Source organism: Danio rerio, chromosome 1, assembly GCF_052040795.2.
Source record: "Danio rerio strain M-AB ecotype USA chromosome 1, GRCz13ab, whole genome shotgun sequence".
Classification (NCBI taxonomy): domain Eukaryota; kingdom Metazoa; phylum Chordata; class Actinopteri; order Cypriniformes; family Danionidae; genus Danio; species Danio rerio.
Genome location: NC_141021.1, coordinates 22,945,050 through 22,966,750, shown reverse-complemented (window position 1 = coordinate 22,966,750; position 21,701 = coordinate 22,945,050). Strand labels below are relative to the sequence as shown.

The 21,701-nt window shown below is 35.2% G+C and overlaps 1 protein-coding gene across 2 annotated transcripts in view; it reads left to right on the top strand.

Annotated features, from left to right (window-relative positions):
- The window catches only part of zcchc7 (zinc finger, CCHC domain containing 7), a 104,212-nt gene extending 84,562 nt beyond the window's left edge, over nucleotides 1-19,650 (top strand). The window contains 3 exon segments of one of the 2 annotated variants that reach the window (NM_001301358.4): nucleotides 15,062-15,157; nucleotides 17,164-17,281; nucleotides 17,357-19,650. In NM_001301358.4, the coding sequence (NP_001288287.3) occupies nucleotides 15,062-15,157; nucleotides 17,164-17,281; nucleotides 17,357-17,940 (798 nt within the window). In that variant the 3' untranslated portion in view covers nucleotides 17,941-19,650. 2 annotated transcript variants of the gene reach the window in all.
- Nucleotides 19,651-21,701: the final 2,051 nt, after the last annotated feature.

Sequence of the window (21,701 nt, the reverse complement as noted above, 5' to 3'; positions counted from 1 at the left end):
AAAATGTCAAAGTATGGCGCACAAAAAAAGCTGCTTTTCCCCCTCATGTTGATTTAAAGCAGTTCAGCTTTTGGAGAGTCTATGATTCCTGCATAAAACCGTCTCCAAAAGCTTTGCTCAGTGGAGAATGAGGGTGAATCAACTAATAGGGACGTGTGCTTGTGAGCTTAAATAGAGGATATTGTTTTGAATGCATTAGATGGGTTTCATTCTCAAATGGTTCAAATATAAAAATAAAAATAAACAATAGTAGTTTTTTTATCTGAAAAATAAAAGTGCATAGCTTAGTTTTGAATTTATACTCTTTATTTATTTAAAATATATATATATATTCTGAGCAAAATATGATACCAAAGACAACACCTAAAATGTTATCCAGTGTAACAATAGTTTAAATATATCATCAGTATAAATCACCTCTGAATAAGGTTGTTGTTTTATATAAAATATCTGTTTAGCTAAATGACTAAGTAAAATTATTTCACTATATATTTTAACCAATGTATTATATATGTATCCTCTTTACTGACATGGAGTGTTTTCTATGTATATCAAATCTCTTTTTTTAAATCAAATTTGATGCTGGCATCAATATTGAATGCCTCATCTTTGATATCATATAAATTTAACATGGCCTACTGAAAGGTTTGGGGACAAGGTTAGCATTTAACCAATTAAAAATATTTTAAAAACTGTAACCTTTTTCAGGGTATACTGCGGTTTACAAAATTCAAGGTTTTAAAACCACAAAAATTTTGCTATTGTTTCTACTAAATATGTAAGATTTTGTTTAGAACAACATTATCTTTAGGAGAAAACTTTTTTTTTCTTTTAAACTGTAAAGAAATCTGTTTTTTAAACTATTGAAGACAGCAGAAGTCAATGATTCATTTAAATTATTTAGCCTGCCATGTTTATGGATCCAAAAAAAGTGTTTCTCAACATAAAATATATTGTGTTCGAGGGGGGGGAAAAGTAGTTTTTTACTCAGACATTTAAAAAAGTTTTTTAGAGAAGTGATCACAATACTATGAAACCGTGATATTTTTATCCAAAGTTAACACATCGTCAGCATCTTATATCGGCCCATGCCTTATTTATATTTCTTTTTTAATAAAAAAAATAATATTATCTTTATACTTGTGTTTAAAAAGTTAAACTATCTATTTAATATATTTCATCATGTAATTTATTGCTGCAATGGCAATGATGACTTTTCAGTTGGCATTATCCCAGTCTTTACTGTCACTTGATTTTCCTAATTTGCTTATTTAAATAATAAAAATATGAAATTATTTCTTATTATTATCAGTATTGAGTATATTCAATTTATATTTTGTTGCTCTAATCATTTATTAAGATCAAGTTCAACTAAACAGCATTTAATTTAAAAAAAAGTGTGACTTAAGATCAATTTATTGCATTATAATCTTGTTGATTATAAAATACATAGGGTATGTGTCGTTAATTACACAAACATATAGCAAATTCAGTACATCAGATCTTTACTGTTACTTTTGATTAACTCAATTTGCTCTAATAAAAAAAAAATGCACATTAAATGCTCTGTAATAACATGATTCTGATTTGTATATTGGGTCATTAAGCCGTCTAGTGTCGCCACCTGGAGGAGACATCTGAAACTGCTTCAATAGTCATTTATTATTCTGGGTTAAAATTCAATTCATGAGACTGTCCATCATTTCGTGTGGCTTTTTTTAAGCAGATGTTGCTTCTTTTCTTAACTTCAAGTAGGCAAAAATATGTTTATGGAGCTTTACTAATGATGAAGACAAAAATTGAAAAATGAAAATTATCTATCAGTATATTCAATATTGTGGTCTCTCACACCCTCTAGGATACCACATATCTGGCTGATTGATATTGTGTAGTCTGACAGTGTTGTGATCATAATCATGTTAAAGAAAAGCTTACGTTTTCTTTCTTTTATCTTAACCTTCCTGATTTGTTGAGATTTGCTCCTCTGCTCCATTATTTGAATTATCATTGAATTATATATATATATATATTATCCATTATCAGTCAAGTTATACTGGACATCAGAAATTTTTTATTAATAATAATATTAAGAATAAGAATAATACTTATAAAGAAACATTTCTGAAAGGTCTTGGAAAGTCATACACATATTCTTAATTTTATTTTCTATATGATGATTTACAGTTTTATATTTGTGCATATACATTATTGTTTCTGTTCCTGGGTTTTTAACTTGTTTTAATGTGTTTTTTTTTTTTTGATATGTGTTCTTTTACCTGTTTTCCAGTTTTCTTTTATCATAAAGCACTTTGTGACTGTGAAAGGTGCTATATAAATAATCCTTTACTCACTTACTAGCTTTACATATACATTAGATTAGTCAGTTCCAAAGCCATAACTAATCTCACAACAACAAAAAACACTTAAGATCATTGTCCAAAAATTTGTATCCCCCAAATAATTTGTTGGGGGGAAAATGTTAAATAAATTTTTAATTAACAATAAAAAAAATCAAGAGAACAAAAAAAAAACTATACTATTTTTAATATAATATTTTGTATAATATTTATATATTAAATATTATATTTATAATAATCAAATATTTATTTATATATTTTGCAATAAATTGTTTGAATCTAAATGTATTCTGTTTCTATTTCTAATGGCTTTAGTTGTCTAAACGTTTATTTTAATGGATAGAACTGTTTAATAAAACTGTTTTGTTTAAATGCACCAAAAACATGTTGTCTTAACACAAATCGATTAGGTTAACCTAATTGTTTTAACAAATTTAGTAGATTGAACATAAAACAATTAAGTTGTCCCCCCCCCAAAAAAACTCAAGAATTGTGTTGAGTCACAGAGAAATAAATAAAAACACACCTTTTCAAAGGGGGATGTACTCATTTATCGTTACTGGTTTATATATACACAAGTTAAATCAAAAGCATACATTTAAATATTAAGGAAACTTATACCTTTTCTTCTCTCAATGCAGAGACTTATTAAAATGTTAGATTTGTATAATTATTTTATTAAATTTTATTTATTTACTTTTTTAGTAAAAATCCCTTCAGAGATTTTGGTTCATTGTGATATTCTGACCTATTTGGGTGCATGTTATCTTCTGATAAAAAATGCTCTCATTTCTATTTTTCGTCTGCGTCTCTCGTAAACTCAGAAAGCCACACACAGTCTCTTAGTCCTCGGCTGGTTTGGTCGAAGGCTTCTGGTTATCAGTTTGAAGGCAGGCACCGAGAGGCCGGTGTGTGTGGCATTGCATGACAGGCCAGGGGTCGATAGCATTACAAGGTGTGTGTGTGTGTGTGTGTGTGTGTGTGTGTGTGTGTGTGTGTGTGTGTGTGTGTGTGTGTGTGTGTGTGTGTGTGTGTGTGTGTGTGTGTGTGTGTGTGTCGTGCCTCCTGGCTGCCAGTTTCCTGTGTCTGCATTTGAATCACAAAAGCAAGAGGAGCTGGCATGAAAATAGAAAAATGTTTATCTGTTAGCCTCTCGCCTCTACCTATACACACACTTCTTACTGAACTGAGAGAGACAGAAGAGGAAACCGTCAGCAGCCGAGAGCAAAAATGGGTCAGAGACCAGAACGTCCTTCAATGCATTTCTTTGCATCTTTTTATTTATGGAAGTGTGAAGCAAAGATGAGAAATAGGGTGTTAACAGGTGTGGTGATCAGCACTACTGCACGGGGATGGGTAGTCAAAGGATTACTTCCCTAGGTTACGGCCTAATAAAAAACAAATTAATGATAGATATTTAGTATTCTAGTGTTTTTCCCCTTGTTTTGGTTATTCCAATCTTGGTTATGATTATTACATTTAATTGTCTAATTAATTAAAATCATGGATCATACATTTAAATATAATTATATTTTTTTGCATATATTTATACAGTTTTTTTACAGTCAGATTTACAATTTGAGCTATGCAGTTGTAGCAAAATAGTAGTAAAACATTGTTATTTCTCAAACTGCATTTGATATATTAAAATGATATGGTTTTAACAAATACATTATTGCCAATTTGCCATTATTTTAACTTAAAGGGGTGGTCCACAGTGTATTTTTAAGGCTTGGTTGTGTTTATAAGATGCAAAAGAATGTGTGCTTATGCTTTAATTGCGAAAAATCACATTATTTTTTTATGTATCTTACTTTGATTATATATTGCTACTCGGCTAACATGAAAACAACGGTCATATTTCCTAGGTCCTCTGAAAGGCCCTTCCTCAAGAGGCTCTGATTGGTCAGCTAACATAATGTGCTGTGATGCATAGATCGGCTCCACATCACCAGAAATAGTCACGTCCAGTCACAGCCTTTGCTGTGTAAACTTCTTTGAGGAGTTTCAGATTATAATACAGAGAAAGAAAAACAGATATAAAAAAAATAAAACCAAAAATAAAAATAGATTAATAAAAAATAAAAATTGATTAATAAAAATAAAAATAGATTAATGGTAACATTAAACAGGATAAAGATAATGACAGTGAGTTCAAAAGTAAGTCCACAAGTAAAGAGTTTCAGTTGTTGTGTGCTGAAGACAGTGTATCAGGTCTCTCTTTCTCTATCATAGCTAATTTATAGTTTTATAATCCATTCGTTATAATATCTAATACGTGTTGTGAATTTTTTGGAACAAAGTATTCTAAATGCAAGTCTGTATGAAAATTGTTGACTATCTTCACCTTATTTCTATTTACCCCACTCTCTTTCCTGTCTTTCTGGGGGGTTTCTCTGGAGTTTTCTATTACGTATGCAAAATGCACCCCAAATCTCCACCTCTGCCTAATCCACGAGCACACAAAGACTGTTTACACTGTGTGTGCATGTTTGAATTGTGATTACACTGGAAACAGTCTGAATTTGATGTGGGTTTAAGGATTAAGGTTGTGTCCGCCTGTAGCCAAGGTGTGAAATACTGCTGCCAGTGTGTGTGTGTGTGTGTGTGTGTGTGTGTGTTATATTTGCTTAAACATGATATTTGTGTGGGCAGCGGGGCTGTTTTCTTTGAGGAGGAGTAGGAGGCTATGCCCATTAATAGCAGTGGATTAGAATAATAATCAATAGATACAAGAAATGTTTCAAAATCTGAGAAGAACTATTATATAAAGCAGTAATCTTTGTGTATAACCATGGTCCAACAGCAAAACCAGCAGAAGAGTTCTGCTGGGTCTTTTTGGCTTCACCTTTTGTACATTTTGAGCTCCTAGAAGCCCTGAGGCATTGATTTGAATGTGAGGGAAGACACAGACAAAAGTCATGTAAAAATGAAGTTTGATTAGTTCATATGAATAGATAAATGAGTGTTTTAAATAGGATATATTACATTAAAAATAATATATCCTATATATTTTCAGATTTCTGGACCGTACTGATGAAAAAATGTAAATGATGAAAAATAAAGAAATCAGCAAAGTACACAGATTGAAATTATATTTTTGGGGGGTATCTTAAAACAGAAAGTGCACCACAGCTTTAAAAAACATGGTTTTCCAACTCAGCCTAAACAGGCTTAATTGAATTTTTGTGCAGGATTGGGAGTGAAATTATGATCTGAATGTTAAGAGAAGCGTTGCTGCTTATGGGGCTGTTCACATATCCCGGCTTTTGCGCGCGGAAGTTATTTTATTTATTATATTTTTTCATTATTTCCAATGGAGGTGTGTGGCTTTTGCACACATATTCGAAGCACATTTTGCACTCGCGCACGTTTTTTTCAGGCACACCACTTAAAAAACGTGAGTCACGCAACAAGAACTGACCGATCGGTTTATGCTTTTTATGGAATATTAACAATTGGGTAGTCAAATTACCTCAGACAAATACACAACACCCAAACACTGCAGTGCTTTTGCACACTATGGATGTCAAGGTTACAGGTATCCGGTTTACTTCTTGATGTCTTTTTTTTTTTTTTTTTAAAGAGAAGAAAAACAGTTTTGCAACAAGTTTTGCATTAAGTATTTAGTAATGTAATTAGACAAAAAAAATCCAGTAGTAGTTAGTAATTTGTAATCTATTACATTTTTAAAGCAAAGGGTCAAAAAACAGTTAATTTACCTCACGCAATGCAACACATTTCCTTCAAAAAGAAATAGTCCATTTCTCAAAAGTGGACTAAGTTGCTGGATATTGGCAGAAAGTGAAACACTGTCGTATAAGCTGATTCAGAGCATCCTAACATGCTCAGTGGGTGACATGTCCTGTGAGTATGCTGGCCATCCAAGAACAGGGATGTTTTCAGCTTCCAGGAATTGTCTACATGTTTCTGCAACATAGGGTTGTGCATTATCATGCTAAAACATAAGGTGATGTTCATGGATGAATGGCACAACAATGAGCCTTAGGATCTTGTTGTGGTATCTGTGCATTCAAATATCGGTAACATGCAGCTGTTTTTATTGTCCATAACATAGGCTATAGCCCCACAGCCACCACAGGGCACTTGATTCCCAACGCTGACCACTTGACCACATATCACTATACATCGCCGTCTGCTCTGTAGAGTGAAAACCAGTATTCATTAAGAGAACACCTCTCTGAAGTGCCAGACACCATTGAATGTTAGCATTTGCCCTCTCAGTTCGGTTACGAAGACAAAATCCATTCAGGTCAAGACACCGATGAGGAATACAATCATACAGATGAGCTTCCCTGAGAAGGTTTGTGCAAAAATTTTTTGGTTTTGCAAACCAATTGTTACAGCAGCTGTCTGGATGGCTGGTCTTAGACAATATTGGAGGTGAAGATGCTAGATGTGGAGGTCCTGAGCTAGTGTGGTTTCACATGGTCTGCAGTTGTAAGGCTTCTTTAAAGATGGCTTACCGTATGGTAGAGAAATGACCATGCAGGGGTGGACATTCTGGTGGAAGTTTCTGTCGTCAGCATGCCAATTGCACACTCCCTCAACTGTGATACAAGTACACATTTTTGAATGCATTTTTATTGTGGCCAGTCCAAGGCACACCTCTGCAAGAATCTTGAAATGCCACACCTGTGAGTTTGATAAATTATCTCTGTTTAATTTTCACCAACAAAGACAAATGTGTGAACAGTATATGAGAGAAATAGACCTTTAAAGAACATATTTAGATCTTCAAATTCAGCTCACAAAAAAAATAAATAAATAAATAAATAAGGGCAAAACAAAGTGTTTATATTTTGAAAGTATAATAGTGAATAGAATTTATTTTGCAAAGTGTACATAACCAAAGATAAACATGATTTTTTAGCTACTTAGAAATTTGTATTTATATGTGATTAAAATTCAGAACTTTTGGGAATGCCCTATCACTGCTTTCATACTGCTAAATTATGAACTTGATGGTAATTAATAATAGATAAATGTGGCAATATAATAAATTAACAAGTTATTATTGTAGCATTTTAAGGTAAAGTTTAATCAGGCATTTAAATTATTCATTCATTCATTTTCTTTTCCCTTTATGGATGCCCTTCCAGCTGCAACCCATCTCTGGGAAACATCCATCACAATTATTTACACTCATACACTACGGGAAATGTATCCTACCCAATTCACCTGTGCCACATGTTTTTGGACTTGTGGGGAAAGCCGTAGCACCCATAGGAAACCCATGCGAACACTGGGAGGACATAAGGCTCCACACAGAAACACCAACTAACCCATTTGAAGCTTGAATCAGCGACATTCTTGCTGTGAGGCGAATGTGGTACCCACTGCGCCACTGTGCAGCCGCATTTGAGTTAATATAATATTTTTATGAATGACATTCAAATGATATGAATGAATGATATTCAGTGTCTCAAATGCTAATAATATTTTTGACAAACTAGAGCAACTTTAAAGTTTAAATACTATAAAAATGTAGTAGGGTATGGGATGCTGTTAGATATAAACAAGATTGCTCTTAAATGTAATTGTATTGTTCACATTTTTTTTTATTTTTACTTAATTTTTAATTTTTAAACTATATTATATGTGTAACTGAATGTATTGTCATTTCTTTTTTAGAATTCTACTTTGTATTAGTGTTAAATGTTAGGCACCAAGGGTCTGAGATTAACACAATTTTGATTCTCTGTATGTTCTGAAAATGAGGTTGAATTGACAATAAAGCTGACATTGACTTCTACAAACAAGATTCTATTTAAAATAAATCGTAAATTATTGTAGATTTAAAAAAAAAAATGAAATGGTGCTGCAGTGCACAGATATAGTACTTGTATCTACAATTTAAATTATGCACAAGGTCGTGTGCATGTGTGCGTGCGTGTGCATGCATGTGTGTGTGTGTGTGTGTGTGAATATGCTGTGACTCTTGGCCCTGAAACACAAACATATCAGAGTCCACCCTCTGCCCTGATAATCCTCTCAGATAGAGATGATACACACACACTAAAGAGAGGTAATTAATAGTGCCGCAGAGCAGCTCTAATGCACAGTGGATGGGAGAAAGGAGGGGTTACCCTGTTCTCTTTTTTTTGTCCCCCTGTCAGTCTTCTTCCTTTTTAAGCATGATTGTGATAACTAAAGCTCAAGGTCATCAGAGGGGGCACATTGATGGAGGGAGGTTCTTCCAACACACCAATTTGCATGAGATATCAGTAAGAGAGAAAAAGCGAAGAGGTAAAAAATAGATCAACGGGTAAAGGTACAGTAGAGACAGACGGGTTAAATGAATGAATAGAAATGTTTTGAGCTTGTGAGGAAAGCATAGTGTCCGGATCTCCTGTTTTTCCTAGGACAGTCCTGTTTCTTTTTTTTTTTTCTTTTTTTTTGGTGCGCTGATTTAAACAAAGAATATTTTTTGTCCTTTTAAAATGTCTTCATTGGTGAACAGTAATAGTAGTGTTCTCTTGTGCAAAATTTATTTAAAAATCATATAATAGCCAATCACGTCATAGTATATTTTACCATGCAATAAAATTACCATTCAATCTCATTTCCAAATAAAGGTGCTGTATGATCTGGGATATTCAGTACTGGTGAGATTGTGGCGAGATAACACTGTTGCCTCACAGCAAGAAGGTTGTTGGTTCGAGTCTTGGATGGTTCAGTTTCTGTGTGGAGTTGGCATGTTCTCTCCGTGTCCACGTGGGTTTCCTCCGGGTGCTCCAGTTTCCTCCACAGTCCAAAGTCATGCAATATAGGTGAATTGAATAAGCTAAATTGGCTGTATTGTGTGATTGTGAGAGCGTATGGATGTTTCCCAATGCTGGGTTGCGGCTGGAAGAGCATCCTCTTGTGTAAAACAGATGCTAGATAAGTTGGTGGTTCATTCCACTGTGGCAACCCCTGATAAATAAAGGGACTAAGCCGAAGGAAAATTAATGAACGAATGAGATCAAGTCTGATATAACATAGACTTACTATTTTTTATAAGAAGATAATAGCCTAAGTTAGTATTAGAAGGTATGTTGATAGAAATTACTTGAGGTGCTTTTACACTAGCACTTTTGGTCCACACATGGGTTCATTTGATGTCAGAGTACGCTACGTTTAGATAGTGTGAACGTTGCCTTCTAAACTCTGGTGCGCACCCACGAACCGTACCCGAGTCTGCCTGAAAGAGGTGGTCTGGGCTACGGTTCTCTTCTGATATGAATGCAATCGTATCAAAATTAACGGAAGTGAACCTCCAACTGTACAACAAACTTTAATTTTCATATTGTTCATTCATGTTTATGTCTGTGTATCACCTACCTTGGCAACAAGCTGGACTGACCCAGTGCAAACAGTGTTAATGTGTACTTATCTCCACCAAAAACAACTTCTGCAGACATCGCGTGATGTTCTGAATGTTTTTAATATTTTTGTGGCAGATACTGTAGATGCAGGTGACTGTATTTTGATTATGGTAACAAAAGCAAAAGATTCAGTAAAATCAGAATGACTGTGATATGCGGATTTCTCCATTTTGCCACTTTGCTTTCGTGGCCATCACCTTGCAACAGCTGTACGCAAAACAGCAGTTTGATGACACAAGCGTACTATGGTTCAGAAGAAAAAAAAACGAACACAAACCAGCCAGGAAGGTGGCAAAGGGGGGACATTCGAACATAAGTTCGGTCCAGGCAATTGAACACTCTTATTGAAATGTATAATGACTCATGATCGCTTTAAGTGTCAGTCTCATATTCCATCATCTGATCACTGTAGAAATGAGGAACATGAGAAACAGTGATATTCAAAAGCAGGGAAGTTAAAAGGGCTATCTGTAAAAATGTCCTTGTTTTATTTGCTTCTTGTTGCCAATGTGTTAAAAAATATCAATAACTACAACTTCCCAGTGGTTGTCTGTGAAAACTTGTAGTCTTGTTTTTGTTAAAGTTTGCGTGTAACAAAAGTTGTTTCAAACATTTATTTCATTTTGATCACGTATTTCCAACTGAAACCGAGTATTGACTAAGGATTGGGGTTTTATTATTGCTCTCTTCTTGTATTTCCCGAACAACAAATGAATGGTTAAAGAGGCATGATTAGGCATTTCAAACTATCCTCATAAAAGGACTGCCATTCCAGAGCTGATGTAAATGTTTTGATTTTGATTTAAGATTACTAAATCAAACAGTTTATTTATTTATTTATTTTTATCAGGGGATTAACTTGTATGGATTAATTGTTCACCTTAAGACTAATTATTGTAAATTTTGATTTCATGCTGATTTAAAGACTTCAGTTGTTTTTGCAAGTAAAAAAAATTAACATTTGAACTTCTATTCCATTTCATAACACAGTAAATAAATTGTTATACTATGTTCAAGATAATACCAAAAGAGCCTTCCTAATGTAATATCAGTGTGTCAGGCAAAGAAAGGGGATTCATTTTAAACCTTGTCTTAAGTAGCCTGATATCTTTTCACCTTATTCTTCATGTATGAGCAGGTGCAGCTCTTTAAACCTTCTTGGCATGAAACTTACGGTCTCATTCACTTCCATTAATTTTTAGGCGTTAAAATCAGCTCGTCATGTTGCTTGATGTTGCAAACCAATGTTTTCTTATTATATTATTCTACTTTGTCTGTATAATCATGCAAACACTTGTTTGTAAAGGAAGTAGTTTGACCATTTTCTGCCGTTTATTATTCCTAGTAATTTCTTCCTTAGGCAACTGAATCGGAAGTTCTAAATTGCATTGAACAATAAGGTCAATAGTCTGAGGTTGTAAATATATTTAATTATCAAACTACCATAAACATTAAAAAAAAAGGGGACAATTATGCAAATGCAGTAGCTCCTTCAGTGGAAGACAAATAATGAATTGTAATGTTTTTCTGAGGAAAATATGAGTGGTTTGTGAAGTTGCTGCCGTTTGTGATTGTAAGTGGTCACAATAAGTGGTTGTCAGCGGTTTTTAGCCCATTGATGTGAAGTTGTAAGTGGGATTTGGAATGGAGAACCGGATCTTCTCTTAATTGTTTTTCCACATCTGCATTCTTCCATCGATGTGGATGGAACATCATACTAAAATACTCAGACAGTGTTTCCTTAGTCTACATGGAAAAGAATTAAGGGTGCACATTCTCTGTGCAAACTACAAAAACATGTATTTGTCATGTTGTTCAAAAATGCAAACCTTTTGTAATATCACAAATAAAATATAGTTTTTAGTACATTGTTAGAGTGTAAACGTTACATCAGTATAAACTGATAGTGCTGAAAGACTTACTGTGCTTTCACACCGAAGGTAACGAGTGTGTCAATGTCGTCGGAAGTCATTCATTTTCCATGGGAACCAGTGGCGAGGAGCGGCACGGCATGTCTTCGTCATTGTAGGCATTGAGGAGAGTTGAAATCAAGCCAACTTTATGGTAATGAGCCATGATGTGGTTCGGCAGCAAGCAATCAGTATGTAAAAGTCTTGAGAGGATTCCAGAGAACACAGTCATGTGAACTTCTGACCACAGTTGTTCCTAAGGGTTTGATTATTGCGGTTGCCCGATCTATAATTATTTATAGTGTTTCTTACAGGGACATGCATTAAAAAAAGTTAGTGATGAGTTGACATGCATTAATGTTATATATACATTTTTTTTCTTTTTAAATAAAGCATCTCATGGCAACTATAGTATAACGACAACACGAAGCAGTATTGCTGCTTCTGAATATTTCAGATATATGCACACATTGGATAAGTGAAACAAAGCCACCCCACACGCAACAACTTGATCTTCCATAATTAAATGAATTAGATAAAAAGCATGCAACATTTTCTTGCTAGAAAGCCGTTTTTTATTTGGGAACGTAACTGATTTGCTGATATGCTGCAATGGCTCCCTTAAATACAAGATCAATGTATAGGATTTTGACGTTCTCGCCAGCGGCACAGTAAGGCAGACAGAGTTGTCGCCAAAGCAAACTTTGACGCTCTCGCCGTCTTTGGTGTGAAAGGACAGTAAGTGTAAAATTACACAAAGACAAGAAGTATGTATCTTGTTTTTGGGTTTCCTTCAACCAGTATAGTCTAAATTGAAAACAAATTACTCATATGAGCGCATTCTTGTCAGTGATTCATTCACAAAGATTCTGGATCTCAACAAAGATCTGTTTAAACCAGCCTAATGACTCATTCAGTAAATTAGGCTTAGTAGATCTTGAGTCACTGTGCCACGTTATTCATTTTATCATGCTGAACTCGAAATGTTTGTGAACTGGGCACTTCAAAGTAAACAGCAATTTATTAAGTCTAATTATTGAGATGTTGTTCATGTTCAGATGCGAGTCTCTAAAAACTTTCATTCTTACCAATGTTGCATTTACTTGATTTAAAAATACAGTTAATCTTGTCAAACTGTAAATTGTTTCATTAGAGTTAATAAGAGCCAGGGTCTCTAATTTATGGAGAGGCCACTTTATGATATTTAATGTCTCAAACTCCATCTTCAGTGACTGGAATTTGTTTTTTAATGCAGTCTCATGGAAATGTGTAAAAAAAAATTTACTTACTGTATTAACTAATTCATTTAAAAGGAGAAATATTTCAGAATTGCGCAACCAAACTATGAATCCCTACAATAAAACAAACAAACAGGAAAGTGCGAACAAGTGGGATAATGGCGTCTGCTGTGTTAGAAGCATTAATAGAAAAAATAACCCTAACCCTAACCCATAAAAGAAAAACAGCATGTCTGTAATATTAAAATATTTTAGTTTTAAGTCACAGACACAAAGAAAACCAGGTAATTTGTAATAGGTGCGAGTTGTTTGCAGCTATTACATCATATGAAAAAACATCACAAAGGCTTTTAGATAGAAATTGTCAAGACGATCCGCTGCAGTTCAAACAGAGCATCAGAATGGGGAAGAAAAGTGATTTAAATGACTTTGAACATGGCATGGTTGTTTGTGTCAGACAGGCTGGTCTGAGTATTTCAGAAACTGCTGATGTACTGGGATTTTTACGCACAACCATCTCTAGTGTTTAGAGAGAAAGGTCCGAAAAAGAAAATATCCAGTGAACAGCAGTTCTGTGACCGCAGATGCCTTGTTGATGTCAAAAGAGAATTGCCAGACTGGTTCGAGCTGACAGAAAGGCAACAGTAACTCAAATAACCACTCGTAACAACCGAGATATGCAGAAGAGCCTCTTCTACAAAATTTCTTCAAAACTTCTACAATTTCTTCCTCAAAACACACAGCCCTGACCTCCATCAACCAATTGAAAAAGTAACAATTCCTCCCCAACAAGCCAAACTTTTTGAGATGTCAGTTGTGTTTGCAGAACAAGCTACACCGAAGTTTAGAGATGTGTTTAAGTCATTAACCAACAAGCATTAGCACAAGCAGTAGTGATGTTTGAGGAGAAGCAAACACAGAGCTAAAGGCCAGTGGAAGGCAAACGGTGCTTGGGTTAAAGAGAGAGTGAGCAAGTAACACAGAGAGAGAGAGAGAGTGGGATGGGTGGGTGTCTGGAGGGGTAACCGGTGGTGTCTTTGTGATGGAGATGGAGCAGTCTCCAGCGCTGAGCTGATAATGACCAACGCTTCTAATAGCATTCACCCCTCCACCCTTTTAACCACTCAAGCGTAAAACGGACAGAAAGAAAGAGAGAGAGAGTGTGCGGAACAGAGGAAGATATGTTTAAAATATGACGTGGTGGGATCGCGTGTGTCCCAGCTTATTGAAAATGCACGTATATGAGTGTGCGTATGTTTTGACGCCCCCTTGAGGAGACATTAAAAGACAATATGTGTGTAGTTTTCGGGCACGCACACACATGCACACAAACATGCTCGCACCAGTCGGCTTACCCTCTTTATCGTGCTGTATTTACGGAGGGCGATGGAGCGTGAAACGCCTTTGGGCTCCCCGGGACCAGATGGAGAAACGCGCGCACACATACACACACTCCAAAGGCGGTCTTATCACCAGCGCATTACTGGGATTTATTGATACCCTCGGTAATCACTCCCTTATATCACCTCAAAGAAAAGAAAAATATACAGATTATATGAATGTCTGCGAGAAAGAGTGGGAGGAGGAGACAGAGTGGATGATGGGAGAAAGAGAGACTGAATGGGGTCATCATTCACTAGCGAGATGGGAAATGTAAGTGAGGTTTATAATAACAGGACTGAGTGAAAGGAATTGAGTGAAGTCAAGTAATATAACGCAGGTAGTCGGCTGCCCCCAACACACGCGCACACAAAGAGCCCGCTGTAGGGCCGAGGTGCATTCACACACTCAAAATGAGCGGACTTGTGTTCTAGTGTGTGTTTAGAGAGTGTTTTTGGTAGTGGTTCTGCTCGAATTCATGTCACCTTAATTGATGGTTTCTTCACCCGACTGCTTTAGTGTGTCACACAGTAGATGCTTTTACTGTAAATGGACATCAGCCTTTGCTATTAGGAGTGTAGAAACACGCTACGGAATGTTTGTTTAACAGAATGTCAGTGCTTCTGTTTCTACTTTTTCAATACCAAACGTTTCTCAAAACTAGGGCCGGGGGATTTGATCAAAAGCGATTTTTATGTACGTGTTTTAAAGTTAAGGCTGTTGTGTAAACTGTAGTAATCGTCCAGCAATTTGACTGAAGAATCTGTGTATTTGTTTCTCTGTAGACCACTGCAGGACCCATCCGCAAGTCTGCTGATCCAAAGGCCTGCCAGAAACGTGCCTATTGTTATAACTGCTCCAGGAAAGGACACTTTGGCCATGTAAGTGAATCTGCTTCATTCATGGGTGTCACATTAGGAGTGCTAGTCGCTTGCTTTCTGAATTTAAAAAAAAAAGAATGAATAACTGCAACAACCATGCAGGTAAACATTTTAGATATGACATTTAATAATAACCAGTCAGCTCACAGTTTGTAACTCTTTTATAATATGTATAGTATTTGAATAATATGGTTGAGTTAATCATTTTATACAAAAAGAATATGTAAAACTTCACTCTAATTTCATACAAATGAGAAATGAATCAAATGTATATGAATTTGCTACTATTCGCTCAAACGTTACATGGTTTTCCTGTGAGATTTAGTCAAAACTGAAAATAAAGTTTTTAAATGTTCTAAATGATTTACAAAACCTCCCTTTTCACAGAGCATATAAAAAATAGTAAATAAGGCATAGGTAAAAAAATAAATAAAATCTAAACTACAGTATACACTTACGGCCACTTTAATAGGTACAACTGCCTAACTGCTCGTTGACAGAAATTTATACTCAGCCAATCACATGGCAGCAACTCAATGCATTTAAGCATGAAGACATGGTCAAGACTATCTGCTGCAGATCAAACTGACTTTGAACGTGGTATGGTTGTTGCAGCTAGACGAGCTGGTCTGACTATTTCAGAGCCTGCTGATCTACTGGGATTTTCACACACAACCATCTCTAGGGTTTAGAGAGAATGGTCCGAAAAAGAGAAAATATCCAGTGAGTGGCAGTTCTGTGGGCACAAATGCCCTTTTGATATCAGAGGAGAATGGCCAGTCTGGTTTGAGCTGACAGAAAGGCAACAGTAACTCAAATAAACACTCGTAACAACCGAGGTATGCAGAAGAGCATCTCTGAATGCATAACACGTCAAATCTTGAGGTGGATGGGCTACAGCAGCAGAAGACCACACCTGGTGCCACTCCTGTCATCTAAAAACAGGAAACTGAGGCTACAATTTAGACTGGCTCACCAAAATTGGCCAGTATAAGATTGGAAAAATGTTGCCTGGTCTGATGAGTCTCGATTTCTGCTGCGGCATTCAGATGGTAGGCTCAGAATTTGGTGTCAACAACATGAAAGCATGAATCCATCCTGTCTTGTATCATTGGTTCAGGCCGGTGGTGGTGGTGTAATGGTGTGGGGTATTTTGGCACACTTTAAGCCCATTAGTACCAATTGAGCATTGTGTCAACGCCACAGCCTACCTGAGTATTGTTGATGACCATGTCCATCCCTTTATGACCACAGTGTAGTGTACCCATCTTCTGATGGCTACTTCTAACAGGATAATACACCATGTCATAAATCTCAGACTGGTTTCTTAAACTAGACAATGAGTTCACTGTACTCAAATGGCCTCCACAGTCACCAGAGCTCAATTCAAAAAATCATCTTTGGGATGTGGTGGAACGGGAGATTCACATCATTGATGTGCAAATCTGGAGCAACTGCGTGATGCTATCGAAAATCTCTGAGGAATATTTTCACTACCTTGTTGAATCCATGCCATGAAGGATTAAGGCGGTTCTAAAGGAAAAAGGGGATCCAACTTGGTACTAGTAAGTGTACCTAATAAAGTGGCCTGTGAGTGTATTCACAAGTAATTAAAACATTGGTGTCAATAATTTATTTATTTATTTTTTAATGAAATGTATATTTAGTGACATAATAGTATGTTATCAAGAAAAAATACACTTTTTTTATTCTATAAAATGTTTTTATTCGCCAAATGTATCACTCTTTTCAGAAAAAATATTAATTGCATAACTCTTTGTTAATATTTTTGGAGCACTACATTCACATATTAAAAGGATTCGAGTAACAATGATAATAATAATCAATGAATAAGCTGCCATCATATGCATAAATTGCATTTCAAATTATATTAATTCCAGTAAAATTATATTAATTCAGTTTAAAGTTATATTAATTCCAATATTCATGTGACCTCATTAATCCCCATGATCTGAAATCATAAAGTATTTGTGTGTTTTCTGCAGCAATGCTCTCAGAGAAGGATGTACAATTGGTCCTATCCATCCTTGCCAGTTATCACCTATTATGACACAGTGAATGACATCAAATGCCGGGATTTCCGTCTGAAAAAGAAGGCCAGAGGTTTGTTAGATTCTGATCATTTCAGTTAAATAAACATTGTTGAGAGCTAAAGACTTAATGATGCGTTTCTTACAGAAATGCAGGACGCCGGACTGATTTCTCCTGATGGAGGCGTTGTAACATTTACCCCTCAACCACCCAGAAAGAAACAAAAAGTCAGCCACAGTCCACATCCGTACTCAAACAACACAAACAACCACCACACACCGAAGAAACGCATCGCACACACACCCAAACACAATCCACAAACAAACCAACAAAACACACACTGGAGGGTCAAGCAGAACTCCAAAAAACCAGGACCCCACGGCAAAAACACCCCTCAAAGCAAAGAGTTCAAATCTCAAAATAAAGAAGCCAAGAACAAGAAAAGGAAAAAGAAAAAGGCTGCAGTTATAGATGAAGATGCCGACTTTCCCAGAGGTTCCAAAAAGAGCCCTCACAAGGCAGGTTTTCATTCGTCAACTCAAAAAGCCAATGTGAAGCCAGTGAAGCTGTTTGGAGTGGAGAAGAACCACATGAAGAAAAAAGACAAGTCGAAAAAGAAGGAGAGGATACAGAGAAAGAGACAACAAAAAGCGGCTAAAGATTCTGCCGCGTATCCCACTGATGAAAACCTCTTCCAGATTAAACAAAGAAAGGTAAAAAGAAGTAAATGAAATTGATCACACTTGTGTGATATCAGGTGATTCTCAAAGTTGGTTTTGCCCTTTTTCCATCCGATTAGTTTCATAGACTGTATTTTATTAGCTTTATTTGGGTCATTCTTTAAAGAAAAGTGAAAATAAAGCACATCAGACTGTCTTGCCCAAATACAGTAAAAGTGCTGTTCACTATTGTAGGATCACACCAGATTTTAGAGGATTTGAAGAAATAACACACACACACACACACACACATAGATAATTAATTAAAAAACAAATACAAATGGAAATTGTGGATTGACTGTGTCAGTGGACTAATTGGAATAATTGCTCATTGCTTGGCTGCGTTATACAAAGCTGTTCTTATATTACAATGATATTATTAAGCCTAAAGGAATAGTTCACCTAAAAACTCAAATTTGCTGTTGGATTAATCACCTTCAGGACATCCAAGATGCAGGACTTGTTTTTGCCACAAACTAAATTTAAAGAAGTCTTTAAATTTCAGTCTCAGTTACTACTGGCACTTCTAAACAAAGTCAAAAACACTTTTAGGCAAAGCAAAAGTAATACCTGTATCTTCAAATTATATATTATGAAGTGAAACCATCAGTTTGGTGATGAAACTAAATATTATTTTCAACATTAAATGGTTAGTTCAGCTAAAAATTTAAATTCTGTTATTAATTGTTCATCTTTGTGTCTTCAGAACACAAGTTAAGGTATTTTAGATGAAATCCGAGAGCTCTCTCGTCCTCCATAGACAGCAATGGTTCAAAGTCTAGAAAAGGAACCAAAAACAGTGTCAAAGCATCCCATGTGACTTCAGTAGTGCATCTGTAATCATATGAAAACCAAGAACACTTTTATGAGCCAATTTATTTTTTATTTTTTAAATTATTAGTTTGGTGTTGTCTTCTGCGTCAGATTAGTATGTTCATTTACAGTCAATGCAATGCATATACGCGGCTGCTCACTCTAATGGCAATATGTTGTATTGCCCATAGTAAATGCGCACTGTAACCTGTCACAGAAGAAATGGCAAAATGTCAAAGGGCAAAGTTTTTTTTTTTTGGTGTGCAAAATGTGATCTTTACATGAATAATAATTATACAAATTAAGTCACATAAAATGTTTTTAAAATAGTTTTTGTTCCCTTTTTGGTGCCTCTTAGGACCGTTTCCATCTATGGAAGATGAGAGGGCTCTCAGATTTACCTTGTACCTAATTTGTGTTCTGAAGATGAATAAATGTCTCAGGGGTTTGGAACGACATGAGCGTGAGGAATTGATAGCCGAGTTTTTATTTTTGGGCAAACTAATTTTTTAAACTCTTAAGTCTTCGGTATAATGACATGTGCCGATGCAAACTAGAACAGTTTCAATTTATGAGACCTTAATGTATCGTCAAAAACCTTGGATTTTAAATTAGTTTCAGCTACAGTATATATGTGCTGTTAACCGTTTACTTGCAGTAATAGTTTCAGCTACAAATCTTATCAGCAACAACAACAAAAGGTTTTCTACATATTTGATTGCCCAGTGGTGTGTAAATTGACAGCAAAATCATTTCTTGGATGAATAGTTTCAAAAACTCAATTTGTTAAGCAAAGCTTCGGGTATTTTATAAGCAGGTCTCCTGCTTGTACATGAGTGTATAAAGTTTTTTTTATTTTATGTACATGCTGTAACATCATGATTAAATTCAAGTCTGTGTGTTTTGACATCTTGTTGAGGTCTTTTTTGTTAGCATGTTTTTTTATGTGAATGTTCAATTTGCTTATTATAGCTCGACAGTACTCTGCATAAGTACACCCCTCACAAATCGATCTTTTAAATTCATATTTGTAATGGGAAGCTATTCAATATTATGTTTGTGCATATACATTAGATTAGTCAGTACTGAAGCCAAATCTGGTGCTTATTTTACAAAATGACTTATAACAGTCCAAAAACTAGTACACCCAAATTTATATGATATAGAAATATAATAAATACAAATTAAAAAAGGGGAAAAATCAGGATATGCAAAAAAAAATAAAAAATTGTGTTGGTTATAATAGTTTTTGCAATACTTTGCTTTAATTTAATTGTATTATCTTTCAATTTCTAATTATGTTTGGTGACTAAAATAATATTTTAATAAATGTATCTGCTAATAAATCTGTTTTGTTAAAATGCACCAAAATACATTCACTAAGGAATGGATAAAAGTATTCATTTTTAAAATGGGGTGTGCTTAATAATGCTGAGCACTGTATGTAAAAATGATTGGTTTCCAAAACGTATTAATGCAATGATGGTGCCATTGAAGCATTCCTTTAGTTTAGCAACCATTTGTTTTAAGTGATTGAATCATTTACTCAACGAATTTGTTCTACAACATTGTTTCATGGATTAAACCCATATAGCCTGAAATTATTTTATCAAATTGAATGTATCAAAAAAAAATATATATATATAAAAATTCAATGAATGAACCTGTAGCATATGCATCCACTTGTCCATCTGCATTTTAAGATATTCCTTAAAAAATACTGGTCACAATGTTCGATAAGGTTCTATTCTGGTTAGTTGATGTAAATCAAAGTTACAAATTGCCTTTAGATTAAGTTGGTTTCATAACTAAATCTAAAAAATTACTCTCAGACGTAAATACTTCTGTGATTATTATCAAGTTTGACATAACCAAAAATGTTGTCTTTTAGGAATAAGGTTGTTTGGATATTTGAATTGTATAGGGTATATGCACACAGACTTTTAATTTCATTTAGCCAACCCCAGTGGCTTCTAATTCTCATCCCATATAAAATCGCGCATATAAGATATGCTTTCCCTAAATAAAACAGCAATCTTTACTGCCTGGCTGAGATACGATATAAATTGGGTATCAGACCAAACAGGAAGCACTGTATTAAATTATATTTTTCCGAAACATGTATTTAAAATATGTACATTAATTTTACCCCAGTATTTTCGATTGAATTTCTGCGCTAGCCTGCTGCCAATGACAGTGTCTGTGTTTAAAAGGATGCCTAAGTCTATTGAGCTTTCCCTGGAAGTTCATCATTGACTGAAAAACACTAACTGTGCATACAGTTCATTGCAGTTCTAACTAACCGTGGATTCCGGATTTACTTTATTTAGGACTGTTGTTATTGGTCATTTAAAAATCAATCAACAACTCCCAATGTTCCATCTACAATTTAACAATTTAAGCTTAAACTTTTCTGTTTATTGAACTTGGTGGAGATTGTTGGAGATGCTCAAATGCTTCCTGTTGAACTGAAATCTCTCTTTCAGACAGAAACAGGTTTCACCTTTTTCCCTCTTTCCCGTGATTATCTTCTCGAGCACCAGGTGTTTTGTTTAGGGCTGTTCGGCTTGAAAGTAATGACAGGCAGAAAACAGCTGGTTAGCGGTTAAACCTTCTCTCTCGAAATTTTTCACTTTTTAAGATTCCACATTCCTCTTTATCCCATATCATTCCTCCTTTCACTTTCACAGGCTTCTTTCGTTATTTGAGCTTCAGAAGACTCCAGATTTATTCAATTGTTCTGTGAATGCGTGTAATGTTGTTCTGCTCCACAGGAGTGTGCGTGTGTGTGTGTGTTTATGTGAAAGTGTGTGCCATCAGGCTTTTATTGACCAAAACGTTTTTCAACAGTAAAAGGAGAGATGATTTCTCAAGCCAAATATAAATCCAACACCAAGCATGGCAGTCCGGCCCACGTGCAGAAAGGAAAAGATTATTTTTGTGTGTGTTTTCTGAAGGTT